Source organism: Microchirus variegatus (assembly GCF_963457635.1).
Source record: "Microchirus variegatus genome assembly, chromosome: 5".
In the NCBI taxonomy this organism is placed as follows: domain Eukaryota; kingdom Metazoa; phylum Chordata; class Actinopteri; order Pleuronectiformes; family Soleidae; genus Microchirus; species Microchirus variegatus.
In genome coordinates this window covers 30,417,510-30,439,532 of record NC_139806.1, presented here as the reverse complement: position 1 = coordinate 30,439,532, position 22,023 = coordinate 30,417,510, and the positions used below count along the sequence as shown (strand labels likewise).

The window sequence follows — 22,023 nt, the reverse complement described above, 5'->3', positions numbered from 1 at the left end:
CTGCGGAGCAACCAAGGGTTGCCAGTTACATCAGAAAATGAAACCTAAAAGACCTCGGTATTTTAAATTTGAATGTAGTAACCGTTTTTGGCCACATTCTTACATATGGCACCTTTAAGTTCTAAAAGTAAAAGTACTTGCATAATGATTAATTCTCTTAATGTCTATATTCTAAACAAAAAAAGTTTTAGGTCAATGTGCTAACCATCTATGGACCAATTTTCATTCTGGTCATCTGTCGGGCTAATCTTCACATGCTCTGCCTGGCCAATAATCAGTCACACAGTTGTCTTTTGTAGAGTTTGACCAATATGACTTAGTTTATTATTTCTTTTTCCTCTATGACCAATGATGATATTATAGAAGTTTGTGTTTGTTTTATTTCTCTCTTTTTGGGGGAACAAAAACAACATTTTCAGATGATTTTCTTCATTTCTTTTTTCTTTTGTGAAAAACACGTTTGTGTATTTTATTGTGTTAAATAAGTCAAATGTAATGTAGTGAGTGATGTAACTCCTTGTTGTGACTGCCGGGCAGTGAGCTCTTTTTCTTTCTTTCTTTGTTAAATGTCGTGTGATGAATAAAGATTTCAGAACATGGAGCAGCTTTTGCAGTATTGTGTTCAAAGAGAACAAACCAGGGAGCACGTTGATTCATTTATGGATCTATTGACATCATTATTACCCAAATATGAGTGTTCATTCTCTTCATTTTAAGTTTATAAACAGTGAGACCTCTTCATTTTAACTTCATAAACAGAAACAGAGGGAGACCTCTTCATTTTAACTTCATAAACAGAAACAGAGTGAGACCTCTTCATTTTAACTCTATAAACAAAGACAGAGTGAGACCTCTTCATTTTAACTCTATAAACAAAGACAGAGTGAGACCTCTTCATTTTAACTCTATAAACAAAGACAGAGTGAGACCTCTTCATTTTAACTCTATAAACACAGACAGAGTGAGACCTCTTCATTTTAACTCTTTAAACACAGACAGAGTGAGAACTCTTCATTTTAACTCTTTAAACACAGACAGAGTGAGACCTCTTAATTTTACCTTTATAAACACAGACAGAGTGAGACCTCTTCATTTTACCTTTATAAACACAGACAGAGTGAGACCTCTTCATTTTACCTTTATAAACACAGACAGAGTGAGACCTCTTAATTTTAACTTCATAAACACAGACAGAGTGAGACCTCTTCATTTTAACTTTATAAACACAGACAGAGTGAGACCTCCTTTGAACTGAAAACGCTTTGCTCTGGTTTAGCCCCTCCCCTGGAAACGGAAGTCTGTCTGCGCGCGGAATTTAATTGCAGACGCAGTTTGCGCGCGCTCAGTCGTTTTCCCTCGTCGACCTCGCAGAGAACAGTCACACACATCGATTACAGTCGTCACGGATCGATAATCGTCACCGGAAACAGAAAAAACATGGCGACACCACCGAAGAAGCAGTGCCGCGTTCCCGCTTCTTCATCCCGCAGAGAGAGGAAGATTTCCATCGAGGGAAACATCGGTGAGTTCAGCGATGATTTTAAACCGAGCCGCTGTGTGTCCGTGAACACACATACAGACAGACAGACAGACAGACAGACAGACAGACACACACACACACACACACACACACACACACACACACACACACACACACACACACACACACACACACACACACACACACACACACACACACACACACACACACACACACACAACTGATTCATGTTCGTGACAACGGGATTATTTAAGCCTTTAAGAAACACTTTAATCCCAGATTAAAGCGGGATTATTACAACAGTGACGGAACTGAAATGTGAATTTAAACCTGAGTCTTTGTGTCTGTGTGTGTGTGTGTGTGTGTATATGTCTGTCTGTATGTCTGTGTCTGTCTATCTGTCTGTCTGTGTGTCTGTCTGTCTGTGTGTGTGTGTGTCTGTCTGTGTGTGTGTGTGTGTGTGTGTGTCTCAGCTGCAGGAAAGTCCACTTTCGTAAGTGTCCTCCAGGGGGCGCTAGAGGACTGGGAGGTGATCCCTGAGCCGATTGGAAAATGGTGCAACGTCCAGAACGACAACGACGACATTTATCAGGTGAGTGAGTGAATGTGAGTGAATGTGATTGAATGAGTTGCAGTGTAACACAAGTTGACGTGTTGTGTGTGTGTGTGTGTGTGTAGGAGTTGAGCTCCTCTCAGAAAAGTGGAGGGAACCTTCTTCAGATGTTGTACGACAAACCGAGCCGCTGGTCCTACACCTTCCAGGTAACAGCACCTGACTCTGCCCACCTGCCTCAGTGACAACAACAGGGGTTGCTGTTGTGTGTTGACCTGTGTTGTGTTGAGTGTTGACCTGTGTGGTGCTGTTGTGTGTTGACCTGTGTGCTGTTGTGTGTTGACCTGTGTTGTGTTGAGTGTTGACCTGTGTGGTGCTGTTGTGTGTTGACCTGTGTGCTGTTGTGTGTTGATCCGTGTGCTGTTGTGTGTTGACCCGTGTGCTGTTGTGTGTTGACCCATGTGCTGTTGTGTGTTGACATGTGTGCTGTTGTGTGTTGACCTGTGTGCTGCTGTGTGTTGACCTGTGTTGTGTTGTGTGTTTACCTGTATGCTGTTGTGTGTTGACCTGTGTTGTGTGTTGACTTGTGTGGTGGTGCTGCTGTGTGTTGACCTGTGTGGTGCTGTTGTGTGTTGTTGTGTGTTGACCCGTGTTGTTGTTGTGTTGACCTGTGTTGTGTTGTGTGTTGACCTGTGTGCTGTTGTGTGTTGACCTGTGTTGTGTTGACCTGTGTGTTGTTGTGTGTTGACCCGTGTTGCTGTTGTGTGTTGACCTGTGTGGTGCTGTTGTGTGTTTACCTGTGTGCTGTTGTGTGTTGACCTGTATGTTGTGTTGACCTGTGTTGTTGTGTGATGACCCGTGTGTTGTTGTGTGATGACCCGTGTGTTGTTGTGTGTTGACCTGTGTGTTGTTGTGTGTTGACCCGTGTGCTGTTGTGTGTTGACCCGTGTGCTGTTGTGTTTACCCGTGTGCTGTTGTGTGTTTACCTGTGTGCTGTTGTGTGTTTTCCTGTGTGCTGTTGTGTGTTGACCTGTGTGCTGTTGTGTGTTGACCTGTGTTGTGTAGTGTGTTGACCCGTGTGCTGTTGTGTGTTGACCCCTGTGCTGTTGTGTGTTGACATGTGTGTTGTTGTGTGTTGTGTCTCCTCAGAGTTACGCGTGTCTCAGCAGAGTTCGCTCTCAGCTTCAGCCTCCGTCTTTGAAACTGCAGCAGGCTGACAAACCTGTGCAGTTCTATGAGCGCTCAGTGTACTCTGACAGGTGAGACACACACACACACACACACACACATACACACACACACACACACACACACACACACACACACCTGAGGTCAGCTGACTCATCAGTGTGATGTCATCACAGGTACGTGTTTGCGTCAAACTTGTACGAGAGTGGGAATCTGTCGGACACGGAGTGGAGTGTGTATCAGGACTGGCACACGTGGTTACTGAACCAGTTTGAACCAAAAATCGCCCTGGACGCCATCATCTACCTGAGAGCAGAGCCACAGGTGAGCATGCTAATGCTAACACCACACACACACACACATACTATCATCTACCTGAGAGCAGAGCCATAGGTGAGCATGCTAATTCTAACAACACACACATATACGATCATCTACCTAAGAGCAGAGCCACAGGTGAGCATCTTAATGCTAACAACACACACACAATCATGTACCTGAGAGAAGAGCCACAGGTGAGCATGCTAATGCTGCTAATGCTAACACCATACACACAATCATCTCCCTGAGAGCAGAGCCACAGGTGAGCATGCTAATGCTAACACCACACAATCATCTGCCTGAGAGCAGAGCCATGGGTGCGCATGCTAACACCACACACACACACACACACACACACACACACAATCATCTACCTGAGAGCAGAGCCATAGGTGAGCATGCTAATGCTGCCAATTCTAACAACACACACGCAATCATCTACCTGAGAGCAGAGCCACAGGTGAACATGCTAATGTTGCTAATGCTAACACAATCCTCTCCCTGTGTGTGTGTGTTTCAGCGCTGTATGCAGCGTCTGCTTCATCGTGGTCGTGAGGAGGAGCAGGGAGTTCCTCTGGAATATCTGGAACAGCTTCACTTCAAACACGAGGCCTGGCTTCACCACAGGAACCTCAGGTGACCACATGAGTCTGAGAATGGGACTGAGTCTGGGTCTGAGACTGAGTCTGGGTCTGGGTCTGGGTCTGAGACTGAGTCTGGGTCTGAGACCGAGTCTGGGTCTGAGACTGAGTCTGGGTCTGAGACTGAGTCTGGGTCTGGGTCTGGGTCTGAGACTGAGACTGAGTCTGGGTCTGGGTCTGAGACTGGGACTGAGACTGAGTCTGGGTCTGAGACTGAGTCTGGGTCTGAGACTGAGTCTGGGTCTGAGACTGAGTCTGGGTCTGGGTCTGGGTCTGAGTCTGAGACTGAGACTGAGACTGGGACTGAGTCTGAGTCTGGGTCTGGGTCTGGGACTGAGTCTGGGACTGAGACCCGGGTCTGGGACTGAGACTGAGTCTGGGACTGAGACCTGGGCCCGTATTTATCAAGCATCTAGAGTGCCATTTTACACTTAAGTCCTGAGAATTTGTGAAATTTAGTCCTACTCTCAAACTTAAGAATAAGAGCTATTTATCAACTGTCTTAAGTCTAAGAATCACTCCTACTCTGCCAGATATTTAAGAGACCTCCAGAGGTGTCTTAAGTAGTTAGGAGTTGCCAGTAGGGGGTGGCACTGAGGTGAGAAGGATGTCCAAAACCCAATATTAATGATACTGTCAGTGATCACAACTGGCTTTAATGACACAAATGTAGGTTAAAAGTTAAAAGTAACTCAAATAAAAGCAAATCATGGACCAAATCCACAATTCAAAACAATTCCGACAAAATCCTTTAATAATAGCAATAGTAGTGCCACAGTAGGCTATAACAATTGTGTTTCCTCTGGTAGTGGTGCGTCTTATAAACTGGTCTGCGATTATTTCCAGGTTATTATTCCTTGACAATGTCTTGTGACAGTTCAGTATCAGCCTTGGACCGCAGATAGGTTTTCTGACATCACAATGCAACCCGTTGATAGGTAGTGGTCATTAACATATCAATGACAAGAGTAGGCTGGCACATGTGAGTGCTTGGTAATCTCCAGGAGCACCCACAGAATCGGCGCCTATGCTCCCATTGTCCATTTCAGTATTTCTAAGATTTTTCTTTATTCTTAGATTAGAGATTCCCTTCCCTGATTGGTCATTTCTATGGACACGGAAGTGACGTCACCTAAAATTCAGTTTACGGCACATAGTACTGTCGTAATTCAGCTCTGAAAGTGACACTTCAGATTCAGTCCTACACTTCGCTGAAAGTGTGAGTAAGACGCTTGATAACTAACTTTTAAGTGCAACTTTCAGCTAAGAATTTTTTTACTCATAAGTCTACTCTTAGCAGGGTTCTTAGGAGTAATTCTAAGACGCTTGATAAATACGGCCCCTGGTCTGGGTCTGAGACTGATCCATGAATCAAATGTCCTTGTGTCCAGGTTGGACTTTGAGTATCTAAATGAACTTCCTGTCCTGATTCTGGACGTGAACGACGACTTCAAGAAAGATCGCATCAAACAGGAAGTCATCGTTGACAAGGTTTGTGTGTGTCTGTCTGTATGTGTGTGTGTCTGTCTGTTTGTGTGTGTCCCAGTCTGTGTGTGTGTGTCTGTCTGCTTGTGTGTGTGTCCGTCTGTCTGTCTGTTTGTGTGTGTGTGTGTCTGTTTGTGTGTGTGTGTGTGTCTGTCTGTCTGTCTGTCTGTGTGTGTGTGTGTGTGTGTGTCTGTCTGTTTGTGTGTCTGTCTGTCTGTCTATGTGCCTGTGTGTGTCTGTGGGTGTTTGTTTTTTGAGTTTGTTTGTGTTTCCTCCTGCAGGTCAGAGACTTCCTGTCCACTCTGTAGATCCACCAATCACAGCTCAGCGTTCGGCCGTGGCTGTGTCTCATTGGACGACGTGTTTTTAATTTTAAATTTTTTAAATTTTAATGTACAGTTGTATTTTGTATATTTTATACAGTGCGTGTGTGTTTGTTCTCAGCTTCAGTCTGGAACCTTCTGTCAGTGAATGCACCGTGATGCCTTCAGGGACCGACAGATATGATGATTTTCACTGTCGTTCTCTGGATCAATAAATGACATCAGACCGATCGGTTTGTTATTGTGGTGATCATTTTAACACACACACACACACACAGGTGCCATGCTAACAGACGCTGACAATGATTGTCGTGTTTAACTTTGTCGTAAATCTTCAACGAGTGAACGCAGAGTCACTGTGAGGAGACACTCTTTACGCGTGTGTGTGTGTGTAACTGTTTGATCATTTACATGTGTTGTCTTGTCAAAGACGCCGCCGTGGTGCGTTCAAGGACCTTTGGAAAATGTACTCAGGGCTGAAAACTAATGATTAGTGATCAGTGTTTTTGGAGCAAAGAAACCAGAAACTAGTTTGAGTTATTAAAAATATTAATATTATTATTACTATTACAACAGAGAAAATGTAAATATCATTTAAATATTTTTGAATCTTAAAAAAAATAAAAATCTGTGGCTTTAAATACGCTGTAAACTTGTGTGTGTGTGTGCTCTTGTCTTTCTATGCTTGTGTGGACCACCCCCTGACAAAAAACCTTTTTTGTGGGGACATTATGCCCGGTCCCAAACGTGGTCCCCACAGTGTGGTAAAGACGCGTGTGTGTGTGTCCTCCGTCGCCATGGCGTCCAGATTTAATCCCACTGAGACGTTTGTTGACTCGAACTCAGTCGGACAAAATTCCAGGAGACGAAAAACTGAGTGAAAAGAAAAGAGACGCAAACGTTTCCACTGATCAAACACATTGATTATGGTGTCACTGTCTTTCATTCATTCATTCATTCATTCATTCATTCATTCATTCATTCATTCATGTCTTTAACATGTGACTGGAGAGAGAGGGCGAGAGCGAGGTTAAGTTAAAGCATTAACTGAACAACAAATGTTTAGAGCCAAGAAAAACAGAGAGAGAGAGAGAGAGAGTGTCTCACCCACCTCACTCTGAAGTCACTCATTCATGTTCAGTCGGCGTTCATCTGTTCATCAGTTCATCGTCTGACTGTGAGTACTGTGACACTTTTTTCTCTTTTCATTAGGAAACAAATAATCCTTTAAGAAGATCAAAGACTTTAGAAAAGAAACAATGTTCACACTTTGTTCACTCATTCACACTCTGTAGAACACTTTGTTCACTCATTCACACTCTTTAGAACACACTGTTCACTCATTCACACTGTAGAACACAGTTCACTCATTCACACCATAGAACACTTTGTTCACTCATTCACACTCTTTAGAACACAGTTCACTCATTCACACTCTGTAGAACACTTTGTTCACACATTCACACTCTGTAGAACTCACAGTTCACTCATTCACACTCTGTAGAACACACTGGCCGTTTCAGCACAGAGCAGCGTTACCTCAGCCTGTCCTGATGAAATGATCCACTGGCTCAGACGGCTCCATCATTACATACTTGGTGTGATCCATAGATTTGTTGTTGACCTGTTGTTTAGTTTTTAATGCAAACGTTTTGAACTGACAGTGTGAACTTTTGAATAATATTAATGTTTAATTTATTGTAACTTTGAATTTTAGATTTATATTAAAGTCGCACTGTCATTGTATATGTATTTACATGTAATGGACACTATTTTATGGTGTATAAAATATTTAAAATATGAAAATAACAATATATGTATTTATTAAAAGTATTTTATATGTTCATTCATCAACACTGTAGGTGGCGGTAATGAGGCTTAAGTGCTTTGCGCCACCCGCCATTCAAACAGTAGAACAAGGAAGTACGCCGCTGTTCCAATTGAAGAATCGTGCTTGTGTACTCCCGTACTTGGCAAGTATGTACTTCAGTCGTACTAAGTATGTACTTCCCAAGTAAGCAAGTACATACTGGAATACTTGTGTATTGAGAAACGGCCTCTGTTCACTCATTCACACTCTGTAGAACACTTTGTTCACTCATTCACAGGCTGACTGACTCTATGAATCAGTGAATCGGGCCTGAGACGTTGAACTTGTTACATTTACTGATTTTCAAATGTGAATTACTGTGTGTGTAGCATCAGATGCTAATGTTGCTAAGAGATACTCGCATGTTTTTGTTTTTTTCGGTAAAAAGATCGTAATGGGCTTCACTGACCTGTTGGACCAGGTGAGCTCACCATAATGAAATAATATGATAATCTGACTTTGTAACACTGAACTTTACTGTGCTGTGTAGTCTGATTCCTAAACTCTGTAATCTATTGATGTGTAGGGTAATCCGATTACTGTGATGTCTAATCTAATGTAATCTGATTACAGTGCTGTCTAATCTAATGTAATTTGATTACAGTACTGTGTAATCTAATGTAATCCGATTACTGTGCTGTGTAATCTAATGATGTGAAGCGTAATCTGATTACAGTACTGTGTAATCTAATGTATTCTGATTACTGTGCTGTGTAATCTAATGTAATCTGATTACTGTGCTGTTTAAGCAAATGTAATCTGATTACTGTGCTGTGTAATCTAATGATCTGAAGGGTAATCTGATTACTGTGCTGTGTAATCTAATGTAATCTGATTACTGTGCTGTTTAAGCAAATGTAATCTGATTACTGTGCTGTGTAATCTAATGATCTGAAGGGTAATCTGATTACTGTGCTGTGTAATCTAATGATCTGAAGGGTAATCTGATTACTGTGCTGTGTAATCTAATGTAATCTGATTACTGTGCTGTGTAATCTAATGATCTGAAGGGTAATCTGAATACTGTGCTGTGTAATCTAATGATCTGAAGGGTAATCTGATTACTGTGCTGTGTAATCTAATGATCTGAAGGGTAATCTGATTACTGTGCTGTGTAATCTAATGTAATCTGATTACTGTGCTGTGTATTCTAATGTAATCTGATTACTCTGCTGTGTAATCTAATGTAATCTGATTACTGTGCTATGTAATGTAATCTGATTACTCTACTGTGTAATCTAATGTAATCTGATTACTATGCTGTGTAATCTAAGGTAATCTGATTACTCTGCTGTGTAATCTAATGTACTATGATTACTCTGCTGTGTAATCTACTGATGTGAAGGGTAATCCGATTACTATGCTGTCTAATCTAATGTAATCTGATTACAGTGCTGTCTAATCTAATATAATCTGATTACTCTGCTGTGTAATCTAATGTAATCTGGTTAATCTGCTGTGTAATCTAATGTAATCTGATAACTCTGCTGTGTAATCTAATGATGTGAAGGGTAATCCGAGCACTGCCCCCATCAGGTCATTTTTGATAACTTTACATAAACAGGTGAGCGTAACGGTGATGCAACCTGTCTCTAACCCCGCCCCCCTCTCTGTTGCCATGGTAAGGTGGGAGGGTTTGGTAGGTACCAATGGCTCCATGTGACCCTGATCAGTTTACCTGGTTTGTTGATGGCGAGTCAGAACCTGCTCAACAACTTTGTCTCGGGAATCCCCGCCCACCACTGCAGCCTGCCGGCCAATTACAGCCTCCGTAACCTGTCGCACCAGGTGACTAATCAGTGTGCTGCGACGTGATTGGTCAGTGGTATTAATCGGTGTGATTGACGGATGTGATCGGTCGTTTCAGGTCGACCATCAGCAGCTGCTCAAAGTTTTCATCCCATTTGACGCTTCAGCAAATCGCCTCCACCGCTGCAGGAGGTAACGCGTCCTTCTTCCTCTTGTCTTTGTGTCAAGTGAATGAATCAACTTCTTGTGACATCACTTCCTGTCCCAGGTTCGTGGAGCCTCAATGGCAGCTGCTGGCTGCTAACAGCTCGGCAAACATCAGCGAGCTGCAGACTGAGGAGTGTGTGGACGGGTGGACGTTTGACGGCGCCGAGTTCTCCGCCACCACCGTCTCCGAGGTAACTGGAGACCACGAAGTGGGCGTGGTTATGATTCAAACGCCCTGTCTCTCTGAAACCCATCTGTCTCTCTGTCTTCCAGTGGGGCCTTGTCTGCTCGCTGCGTCCTCTCAAACAGATGATTCAGACCATCTACATGGGCGGAGTTCTGGCGGGCGCGATCATCTACGGCAGCCTGTCGGACAGGTGACGCTCACCTGTTCATTGGTAGAAACAGAGCTAAGGCCCAGGTATACTCCCGCGAACGTGCACCGTGCCCAGATTTTGGAACCGCAACGCAAACTAAATTTCCGTCCCGCCAGTACAGGGAGTATAAGCCACGCCCAATGGGCAGAAAAAACTTTTCAACGACAGAAGAAGTAGTTGGTAAGGATCGTCATCCGAGCCTCGAACCGGCCGACACCCCGACTCCCGACAGACATTTCAACTGTGAGCCGCTCGAACCAGACATGTCCGAAAGACCTGTAGCATCGCTCTCTTCTGCGTTGGTAGGAATGCGTCCTATTCCCTGTGTCTAGACTTGTACGGCCACCCGAGGGTGAAGTGGGATACCACATGACCCTGACGCGGGAGCATACCAGGGTCTGCACGCGCGGTATGTATAGCACGGTCTTTAGCCGTTAGCTAAATACGTCTTTCTGTGTGTCCCAGGTTTGGCCGACGCTCTGTTCTTATTTGGTCGTACCTTCAGCTGGCCGTGTTAGGCAGTAGCTCCGCCCTCTCTCCTTCATACACCGCCTACTGCATCTTCAGGTTCCTGACTGGAATGGCGGTGTCTGGAATCATCCTCAATGCAGTCTCGCTGAGTAGCTGTCTCTCCCTGTCTTTACCCGTCTGTCTCTCACTGAGTTCCTTCCTTTCCCCTTACCTGTCTGTCTCTCTACCTGTCTGTCCTCAGAGGTGGAGTGGATCCCGACCAAAGTTCGGACATTAGTGGGCACACTCACTTCCTTTTTCTTCACCTTTGGTCAGCTGGTCCTGGCGGGTCTTGCCTATTGGCTGAGAGACTGGAGGAAGCTGCAGTTGGTTGTCTGCGTACCTCACTTCCTGTTTTTCGCCTACAGCTGGTCAGTGTCAGCTCTGTAATTGGTCCGAGGGTCTGGTGTACCTGCTCTCTGATTGGACAGATGGTCTGATGTCGCTGCTCTCTGATTGGTCAGGTGGTACTCGGAGTCTGCTCGGTGGCTGGTGCTGAACCGTCAATCTGAGGAGGCGTTGAAAAGTCTTCACCGAGTCGCTCGGATTAACGGGAAACCGGAGATGGTCGAAAAGATAACGCTGGAGGTAACATACCTGTCCGTCACGAAGCAGACAATGTTTCCCACTAAATGGGCTGCTGAGGTGTGTACCATGTGACCTGCAGGTGTTGCACTCAAACATGAAGAAGGAAATTCAGTCAAGTCAATCGAGGTTCACAGCGTACGACCTTCTGAAGACGAGAGGCATGAGGCGCATCTCCATCTGTCTGGTCGCCGTGTGGTGAGAGGACACACCTACAACACCTGAGTCACTTTTACCTACAACAGCTGAGTCACTTTTACCTAAAACAGCTGAGTCACTTTTACCTACAACAGCTGAGTCACTTTTAACTAAAACAGCTGAGTCACTTTTACCTACAATAGCTGAGTCACTTTTACCTAAAACACCTGAGTCACTTTTACCTAAAACAGCTGAAACACCTGAGTCACTTTTACCTGAAACAGCTGAGTCACTTTTACCTGAAACACATTAAACACCAAGTGTCTGAACAGGTTCGCCACCAGTTTTGCATACTACGGTTTGGCGATGGACCTGCAGAAGTTTGGGGTGAGTTGCTTCACCCACCTGAAGGGGGGTGGGTTACCACAGTTACCATGTTTACCGCCCATTCTGTATGAACTCTTCTTCTATTGGCTGGTCACCCTGAGCCTCCTCCTCATTGGTCGTTTCAGGTGAGCATCTACCTGATCCAGATCATCTTCGCAGCAGTGGATTTTCCCGCCAAGCTGCTTGCACTGGGCATGCTCAGTTACCTGGGGAGGCGTGTCACTCAGGCCATGTGTCTCTTCCTGTCGGCTGCCATTATCTTTGCAAACATCTTCGTCCCCACAGGTACACAGAGACACACACACACACACACACACACACACACAGACTTGTTTGTGTGTTTGTGAGGACCGTGACCGTAAACATTGACCTCCTCAGAGCTGCAGACCGTCAGGACGGCGATGGCGTGTCTTGGTAAAGGTTTCACCTCAGCGTCTTTTACCACCGTCTACCTGTTCACCGGCGAGCTCTACCCCACTGTCATCAGGTGAGCCGCACCTTCTGCTGCATTCCATTAACATCGGAGGTCGGAACTTGGAGTAACTAAAACTCTGGAATGTTGCGTTGGGGTTTGTGAGGTTGCCCCGGAAATTCCTACAACTGGAATGTAACATAACACATACCATAACACCGTAACACTGCACACACAGGTAATGATGCTAACCCTGCTAATAAAGCTAACACAGCTAACGATGCTAACCCTGTATACAAATGTGTGTGTGTGTTCAGGCAGACAGGAATGGGCTTCGTCTCCACGATGGCGAGGATCGGCAGCATGGCGGCGCCTGCTGTCCTCATCCTGGACGAGGTGACGTCACTGACTCCATCTTTTCTTTTTCACGTGTTTGAACGTCACTGTGACTAACGGGACTACATTTCCCAGGTACTCCCTGCTCTGCCCAGCCTGGTGTATGGCGGCGCAGCAGTGATCGCCGGATGCTTCGCGTGTTTCCTGCCGGAGACTCTGAACGTCCCACTGCCAGACACGATCGAGGACGTGGAGGAGAAATGGTAACAGTTAGCTTCATTAGCAGTGTTAGCTATATTAGCAGGGTTAGCTTCATAAGCCATGTTCGCTTTATGAGCAGTGTTAGCTTCATTAGCAGTGGTAGCGTCATAAGCAGTTCATTAGCAGAGCTACCATAGTTAACTAACTTTATGAGCACTGACACTAATTACATTTAAAGGTGCATTATGTAATAAATCATAAAATCCTCCTAATATGTCACAGAGACTCAGGAATAATGTTCATATAACAAACTGAACTCACCAACAACAACAGTACAGACAAAATATTTGCATTAAAAAAAATATTTTGCAGACTGCAAATCATGTTTTGGCATGTGGCGCCACCTACCGCCGTTTACCAGTCATTGCAGTCAGTAGAGTCTCAGCTGCCGAGCAAACACGGGTTGCCAGTTACATCAGAAAACGAAACCTAAAAGATCGGTATTTTGAATTTGAATGTAGTAACCGTTTTTGGCCACATTCTTACATATGGCACCTTTAACTCGATTGATGCTAACGCTAACACATTGCTATGCTTGTTTGATGCCTTTTTAAAGGTCCGGACAACCTCACAGGCAACAGGAGGGCGTGTCTTTAAAAGAGGGCATGACCTCCAAGGATGACATCATAGATAGCGGGGGTGTGGTCTCAAAGGAGGGCGTGACCTTAAAAGAGCTGACGGAAACTGAAGGGATCGGCCTGAACGCCCTCTGACCAATTTTTATTTTTTTCCTCCTCCATTTCCCATGAGCCTCAGCTACTGTGACCCTGGAGAGGGGCGTGACTTCATCAGCGTCACCATGGTGACTGAATTTCATGTGTCGGTGCAGGACTTGTTGATCTTTGTTGTTACATAAACAACCGCAGCCCTCGTCCAATCAGACCCGAGGACCGAGGCTTGACCAATCACACGGCAGATCGGCGCCGTTTCCGCGGCCATTAATGATGGATCGATAATCAATGATGGACTGTAACAATAATAAATGATTATTAATATGAATGTTGTTGTTTGAATGTTCAAAGGTCAGAGGTCAAATGACGCACACACACACACACACACACACACACACACACACACACACACACACACACACACACACACACACACACACACACACACACACACACACTAGATTGAGATGGAGTGAGGATAAGGTGACTTCACTTATTATTATTTATTTAGAATTTGTTTCATTTTCTACACGCTCTCGGATCCAGTGCCACCAGAGGGCGCTCGTACCTCTACTGCAACACGTACCACAGTTTGAGAGGCTTCACATGCTGCAATATAAATGAATTGATTTTCCCATAAATATACATATATTTATATGTACATGTATACGTATATCTCACTCACATTTAAATCCAGTTTCGACAAAAACAAAACAAATGCAACATTTTTGAGAATCGGTTTATTGTGAATGTTTTGTTTTATTTGTGTGATTTTTCAGCTTCTTAAATGTGAATATTTTGAGTTTGTGGACAAAAACAAAGACGTCATTATTTCCAGGTTTGACAAACAATATTTTTCAACTCAATGATTAATGGAGAAAATTATAAAATAATCGTGAGTTTGTTAAATGTATATGAAAACAAAAAAAATTGTTGTTTTATTCATAGGTTATTCTTTTGTGTGATCGGCTGATCGAATCATCTGTGTATCGATCATATTCACATCATTGATCTTCGTTATTCAGTTGTTTTTGTTTCTCAGATGTAAACGCCCCCTGGTGGCGGCTCGACGCCTCGCAAAGTCGGAGTCAGCCAATCAGAGAGGACGCTCTGCCGCATGTCCTTTAACTGACGGGAACTTCAGCCAATGGCAGTGCGCCTGCGCAGCTGGCAGCGCTCTGAGAGGGCGGGGCTACGGTCCGCTCGGCAGCACAGCGGAAGAAAATGGCGGCCGTGGCTGCAGAGCCAGGAGCTGCGGCGGTTCTAATCACACCGACGTCGGCGACAGTCGACGAGGACCCGCCAGAAACGGACCCGGGACTCCCGGGAGCAGCGCAGGAGTGTGACGGGCCGCGGGAGTCCGGTCCGGCCGCAGAGTTGGTCGTCACGCAGGTGGAGGATGGTGGGGACGGGGAGGAGCGCCGCCATGTCGGGCCGGAGCTTGAGCCCGCGGCGGGAAAAGCTCTCTGTGAAAACGTCCTTACGGACGAAAAGATCGACATCTTCCTCGCGGACCGGATCAGCGTGGACCGGTTCTCTCCCGGACTCCCGGCGGATTTAGAGGGCGGCGGAAATGTGTCGGTTCAGGCGGCGTACCGCAGCATCCTCTCAGATCCGCAGCCCTCCGCCGTCTTTCTTCACTCCTTCCCGGCTCCGCCGCCCGTCACTGAGGCCGGTCTCTCTCTGGCCGAACCGGCGGTACCGACCACTAATGTGACGACAGATCGAGCCGAGACCGCGGGCCCAGACCGGGGATACACGGTCCTGCAGCACTCTGAGCAGAGGCCCGGGCCCGCGGAGGACGCCATGTTGGACGTTTCATTCCCGGTGAAGCTGGACCCGCAGCCCGGGTGTGTTAAAAATTCTGCGGGGAACGAGGAACCGGCGGACCGCGGCCTCAGGGGCGAGTACCCGCTGAGACGCCTGGCTCCGGACACCGTGAAACAGGAGGAGTCCTCGCGACTCGAGCCAGCGCCAGAACCCGGGGTCGGTGCTCCATCACTCGCATCCGTTCAGGATCTGAGTCCCGGGTCCGAGGTCCGGGTCTGTCTGGATCACGTCATCGATGACGCGTTGGTGGTGTCCTTCCGCCTGGGGGAGAAGATTTTCTCCGGGGTTCTGATGGACATTTCCCGAAGGTGAGTGGTGTTGATCAATAACCGTGACGTCACGACTGACAAATCAACAAACTTAGTTACTAATAATTAGCATTGTAATCAATAGTGAAAGTGATTAGCTGTTTTTATTGATCTTTAAAGGATTGATTATTGTTATTGACTATCGTGTTATCGACTATTGACTATTGTGTTATCGACTATCGTATTATTGTGTTATTGACTATTGTGTTAACAATAACACAATAGTTGTTATCAACTATTCTATTGTTGACTATTGTGTTATCGACTATTGTCACAATAGTCGATAACACAATAATTAACACAATTTGTTATCGACTATTGTGTTATTTACATTGTGTTATTGACTATTGTGACAATGGTCAATTACACAATAGTCGATAACACAATAAACACAGTTTGTGTTAATCACTATTGTGTTATCGGTTATCGACTTTTGTGTTATCGACTTTTGTGTTATCGAGGTGATTTATGCTAATTATTGATATATTAGTATTAACTAGTATTTGTTGTGTAAGAAATAATCACATACACACACATCTGTTCACACATGTCTGAGTCTCTAAGGTTCTCATTGTGTGTCTCAGGTTTGGACCGTATGGAATCCCCATCTCCGCGTTTCCTCGCCGCGACGATCGCAGTCGACCTCAGATGACCCCTCAGGCACCGGCCGTCGCCATCGACGACACGTCCACCGAACAGGATATGACCCCTCCCCCCTCCCACCCGTGGTCCTCCAAACCGCCGCCATTGTTCCAGGAGGGGGCGCCGTACCCTCCCCCTCTGTTCATCAGGGACACGTACAACCAGGCGTTACCTCAGCCGCTGCCGCGCAAGATCAAACGACCCAAGCGTCGTTATCGCTGTGAGGAGCCCACCTCCATCATGAACGCCATCAAGCTCCGCCCCCGGCAAGTGCTCTGTGACAAGTGCAAAGGCGTGGTGGTGTCCGGCGGCCACAGGGAGGCGCGGCGGGGGCCGGTGGATCTGAGGGGCGAGGAGGCGTCGCGGCGGCGGAAAGCAGCCGAAGCGCCGATGTCTGCTGAAGTGAAGAGGCTGAGGGGCGACGACAGAGGAGGACGTGGAGCCACCGCCGCCGGCGCTGACAGACGGGCGCCATCAGGGATCTGCATGTCATCTTCATCGTCGTCTTCCTCACGTCGCGTGCTGAGGGGCATGGCTTCGCCTTCGTCGTCCTCATCCAGCCACATGCGTCTGAAACTGAACACTAAGAAACCGCTCGCCAAAGGTTCTGTCGGCGAGCGTTCCAAAGGACCGCCGGTTCTCAAGCTGGCGAGGAGTCGGCCCAAAGACCAGAATCAGACACAGACACAGAACCAGGACCAGGACCCGGACCAGGACCAGGACCAGGACCGCACCAGGGCGGTTACAAGAGCTGCCGCTCTGCAGAACCACAACCAGAGGGTCCACTTCACGCGCCGCCTGCAGCACCTCAGCGGCGCTGCAGGCGGCGCCACCTCCCAAGCAGCGCTGCCGCCCAGAATGCGCCTCAAACCGCAAAGGTATCGTACTGATGACAGCCAGGCCCCGCCCTCCCCCCCCCCTCCCAAACACAGCGCTCGCATGTCACCTCCTAAATCTACTCCAAGCCCCACCCCCACTGTAGATCTGGCCCCGCCCACTGAGCCGCCGTTAGCCTCCGCCTGTGCAGTTAGCGTTGCTGAGGAATCGCAAGAGGAGGAGGGACCAGATCAGGGAGAGGGAGGAGCTGAGGGGCCGCCCCCCTCCTCCTCCTCCTCCTCCTCCCACTCAGAGTGCAGCTCAACAGAGACGTTTGAAGCCCCACCCTCTAGAGACTTTCCCTCCTCCCTCCCTCCCGCTCCCTCCTCCTCCTCCTTGTTAGAACCTCAGTGCCACACCTCCTCCTCCTCCTCCTCGCCGCCGCCCCCTCCGCCCAGGTCTGATGGCGAGGAGCCGCAGGTCGGTGTGGAAGAGGACGAGGACGAGGGAGGCGAACTCAAGCGGCGCCGTAAGTCTTCCACGTCCTCGTCCTCGTCCACGTCCTCGTCCTCGTCCTCCGTCTTCTCCAAGGCCGTGTCCAAGTGCTCGCTGCCCGACGGTCGGACTGTGTGCGTGGGCGACATCGTCTGGGCAAAGATCTACGGTTTCCCGTGGTGGCCGGCGCGCGTGCTCGGCATCACGGTGGCTCGGCGCGGCGACACGGGGCTGTCAGTGCGACAGGAAGCACGGGTGTCGTGGTTCGGCTCGCCCACCACCTCCTTCCTGCCGCTGGTGCAGCTGTCGCCCTTCCTGGAGACGTTCCAGTCTCGCTTTGACAGGAAGCGGAAGGGACCGTATCGCCGCGCCATCGCCGAGGCCGCCAGCGCCGCCAAGCAGCTGACGCCGGAAGTGAGAGCGCTGCTCACGCAGTTTGAGACGTAGCATACGATAATGAGGTGGCGGCGAGGCAGATCGTCGAAGTTTTCTGAGAGGAGGCGTGGCTCACTGTTTTGGGCGTGGCTTATCTACTGCCGTCTCCGCCCCGCGCGTCAGGTTTCGTTAGCGGCAGCATTTTTTTCTCCCAATCCAGGCTTCCGATTGGTTCAGACCACGCTCATTTGCATAATTAGTCACGGAGATAATTTTTTTTGTCGATCGGGTGACTGCGAGGAACGCTGATGTCACTTCCTGTTTCCTGTTGGATCTGCTGAAAAAAAGAAAAGAGGAAAAAAAAATATGGTGTTCAAACTGAGGCCCGAGGTCCAGAACACGGTCCAGGTGAAACCATCATCTGATCAATGCTGTGATCCTGGATCAGACCCGGGTCTTCGTAGTCCTGGATCAGACCAGGTCCCATGATGCAACAAAAACCCCAACTCTCACACAATCTTTTTTTTTTTTTTAAATGATTTTCACTAAAGCAGGAGACGATGTGAAGGATCAGCTGTTTATTCACCACAGTCATCTCTGTGTGTGTGTGTGTGTGTGTGTGTCCAATCATCACGTTCTCTTGATTAAAGATATTTGTGCTGCTGAGGATCAGTGTTAGGACAGGCTGAGGGTCATGTGACCTGATGGTGATGATGATGAAGGTGACTCCTCCCCCTCTGCTGTCGGACTCTTTTACCGTCTGTTTGCAGATCAGAGAGTCCACGTCTGTACGTGTTTGTTTCTTTTTTTTCTTCTCATGTTTTAAAATCTGTGAATAAACTTTCAAACTTCTCTCTGATTGGTTGTCGTCATTTAGACTTTTTTTTTTCTTCTGCTTCTTCTTCTTCTGTGGTGCTTTGACTGCAGCGGTGTAGGCGGAGCCTTTCTCACCTGCAAACAGATGTTTGGTAAACGGGTTCAACACCGCAGACGTGTCATCTGAGACTTTTATTTTGAAACGACTTCCTGTTTGGCTAATGGCTGATCCCAGCTGTCAATCACACTGGTGTCACTGGAACTCTCGCCCCCTGGTGGACAACTGCTGTTAAGGTCCTTCTGTCCAGTCTGCTATCGCCACCCTTTAGTTAACCACTAGTGTAGTTAACTAATGACCCAAAGCTCATCACTAGTTAATTTTAACTAATCAAGCAGTAAGAATACTGCTCAAGTTGACTAATTAGTTAATCATTGGTTACGTTAATTAACTAATTTGTTAATAGTCACACATCAGGAAATAGTTATTTAACTAATTAGTTTCTATTAAATCATGAGTGAAGTTAATTAACCAACTACTCAATCATTAGACCAGTAGTTAACAAAGTTAATTAGTTAAAGTTATTTAACTAATTAGTTAATACTAGATCATGAGTTAAGTTAATTAACCAACCACTTAATCATTAGACCAGTAGTTAACAAAGTTAATTAGTTGGTCATTAGTTAAAGTTGTTTAACTAACTAGTTAATCATTAGACCATTATTTAACAAAGTTAATTAGTTAATATTAGATCATTAGTTAAGTTAACTAACTAGTTAAGTTAGTTGTTAACAAAGATTAGATAATTTAAGTTAAATAACTAGTTAGTTAATCATTAGTTTGTTCTTCAACAAATAGTTAACCATCATTGTAACGCTGACTAATGACCAGTTAATGTTAACGAATTGTCAATCGTTGTAGTTTCATTAGTCATTAGCTCATTGGTTAACTAATTAGTTAACTGTTAACTTTAGTTAACTTAATGTAAGCTAATGACCCAGTGATTGACCTGATTTTATTAACTAACCACTAGCTTGTGGTCAGTTAAGTTTACTTGACATTGACTATTGGTTAGAATATTGACTAACTTAGTCATGTGATCCACCTGCTGATGACATAATCACTGACACCCGTCTCTCTCTCTCTCTCTCTGCAGGACCACGCTGAAGAGCTGCTGACAATCTTGTGCTCTGATTGGCTGTGAGGCTGTGTGGGCGGAGTCCTGATGACAGATAATCAATGAGCGTTTCCATGGATACGCCACACGTCCTTCAATCAGATGATTACCCGATGATCCGTGGTCAATGAGGGCACAGGTGACCCGCTGAGGCTCCACCCCCTCTCAGGCTCCACCCTCAAGGCAGAGTGAGTGACTGAACTGTATTTCAGGCGTTGTGATGAGACAATCTGATTGGTGGAGCGTTGTTAGGGGCGGAGTCTCGGATGATTTGAATGTTTTCAGACAAAGTTTAAATTTCCTTTGATGTTTGAAATAAAATATTTATTTTTCTTTCTCTCTGGAAATAATTAAAACATTTAAGAATAAATTATAATTATCATTATTATTATTGTTATTAAAATGTGTACAAACAGAGGATTAATGCGATTAAAGCTGCACGTGTGACACACTTTGTCCTTTGTCTTGTTTTATTGGATCGTTAGTTGACTATTTGTAAATAGTTGAGTAATTTTAACTCATTTAATTTAAACCATATATTAATCAATGTTAACTCATGCTTGTGCTTTTATTTTGAAACAAAAACAGGAAGTGTTGGGCTTGCGGCGCGTGTGGCAGACGTTCAACTTGACAAAAGCAACAACCAAACGTGTGGGTTATTGAATGACTTGTGGAAGTAGGTCAGGGTCTGGACGGCGTTTTAGTCCAGATCCTTATCGCTAGAATTTAGCTCACTAAAGTTTCACGATATATCGGAGCGCCAAGGTTTTCACGTGAACTCTGACACGTCACGTGACGTCCTGAGTTCTAAGACCATCAACGCCTTGGGGAAACGTTTATACTTAGACTGGGTTTAAACTGGAGTTAGACCGGGTTTTTGACTGGGTTCACATTGGAGTTAGACTGGGTTTAAACTTGAGTTGGACTGGGTTTAAACTGGATTTAGACTCAGTTTACACTGGAATTACACTCAGTTTACACTAGAATTAGACTGGGTTTAAACTGGATTTAGACTGTGTTTAAACTGGAATTAGACCGGGTTTATACTGGGTTTACATTGGAATTAGACTGGGTTTAAACTGGATTTAGACTCAGTTTACACTGGGTTTACACTGGAATTAGACTGGGTTTAAACTGGAATTAGACTGGGTTGACTTGATTTAAACTGGATTTAGACTCAGTTTACACTGGAATTAGACAGGGATTATACTGGGTTTAAACTGGAGTTAGACTGGGTTTATACTGGGTTTAAACTGTGTTTGAACTGGAATTAGATCGGGTTTACATTGGAATTAGACTGGGTTTAAACTGGAGTTGCACTGGATTTAGACTCAGCTTACACTGGGTTTAAACTGGAGTTGTACTGGGTTTAAACTGGATTTAGACTCAGTTTACACTGGAATTAGACTCGGTTTAAACTGGAGTTGGACTGGGTTTAAACTGGATTTAGACTCAGTTTAAACTGGAATTAGACTGGGCTTATACTCGGTTTAAACTGGAGTTAGACTGGGCTGATACTCGGTTTAAACTGGAGTTAGACTGGGCTTATACTGGGTTTAAACTGGAGTTAGACTGGGCTTTTACTCGGTTTAAACTGGAGTTTAACACAGAGGCGCTGTAAACTTAATCTGGATTAAATTTCAGGTCAGTTTGACAAGACATGGATAATCAGCTGCGGAGGAACGGTAAGCTCCGCCCACTTCACACACACACACACACACACACACACACACACACACACACACACACACACACACACACACACACACACACACACACACACACACACACACACACACCCACCAAGCCTCACTAATAATCAATAATCAATCAGCGGTTCAATAAATAACATGTCAATGACACACTTTCCATGTGTGTGATGGTTAATCTCTGGACTTTCACCTCTCTCTCGCTCTCTCTCTCTCTCCCTCTCGCTCTCTCTCTCTCTCTCTCTCTCTCTCTCTCTCTCTCTCTCTCTCTCTCTCTCTCTCTCTCTCTCTCTCTCTCTCTCTCTCTCTCTCTCCCTCTCTCTCTCTCTCTCCCTCGCCCTC

General features: G+C 45.9%; 3 protein-coding genes across 3 annotated transcripts; all 3 read left to right on the top strand.

The window, feature by feature from the left end:
* Nucleotides 1–1,387: 1,387 nt before the first annotated feature.
* On the top strand, nt 1,388–5,997 carry LOC310927421 (deoxycytidine kinase 2; the record flags this gene model as incomplete). The annotated part of the gene is made up of 8 exons (XM_083889717.1): nt 1,388–1,522; nt 1,975–2,093; nt 2,180–2,263; nt 3,204–3,313; nt 3,419–3,566; nt 4,084–4,199; nt 5,596–5,695; nt 5,971–5,997. The coding sequence occupies exons 1-8, from the start codon at nt 1,438–1,440 to the stop codon at nt 5,995–5,997; spliced, it is 789 nt and encodes a 262-aa protein (XP_083745843.1). The 5' UTR covers nt 1,388–1,437.
* A 2,279-nt stretch (nt 5,998–8,276) lies between these two features.
* oatx (organic anion transporter X) lies at nt 8,277–13,557 on the top strand (the record flags this gene model as incomplete). The annotated part of the gene is made up of 15 exons (XM_083890040.1): nt 8,277–8,303; nt 9,509–9,670; nt 9,750–9,823; nt 9,900–10,029; nt 10,112–10,215; nt 10,681–10,835; nt 10,928–11,096; nt 11,190–11,313; nt 11,393–11,508; nt 11,781–11,835; nt 11,961–12,120; nt 12,214–12,322; nt 12,565–12,643; nt 12,719–12,846; nt 13,401–13,557. 15 exons carry the CDS (start codon nt 8,277–8,279, stop codon nt 13,555–13,557), a joined length of 1,749 nt encoding a protein of 582 aa, XP_083746166.1.
* Nucleotides 13,558–14,338: 781 nt separating this feature from the next.
* On the top strand, nt 14,339–18,700 carry pwwp2a (PWWP domain containing 2A). Its single transcript, XM_083889083.1, has 2 exons — nt 14,339–15,653; nt 16,238–18,700. The coding sequence occupies exons 1-2, from the start codon at nt 14,740–14,742 to the stop codon at nt 18,051–18,053; spliced, it is 2,730 nt and encodes a 909-aa protein (XP_083745209.1). The 5' UTR covers nt 14,339–14,739; the 3' UTR covers nt 18,054–18,700.
* Nucleotides 18,701–22,023: the final 3,323 nt, after the last annotated feature.

What these genes read in the sequence shown, in the direction of transcription:
- pwwp2a (XM_083889083.1), top strand. Translation starts at nt 14,740, where the DNA reads ATGGCGGCCGTGGCTGCAGAGCCAGGAGCTGCGGCGGTTCTAATCACA. An exon ending in CTGATGGACATTTCCCGAAG is followed by an intron (nt 15,654 to 16,237) that starts GTGAGTGGTGTT and finishes TGTGTGTCTCAG; the next exon opens with GTTTGGACCGTATGGAATCC.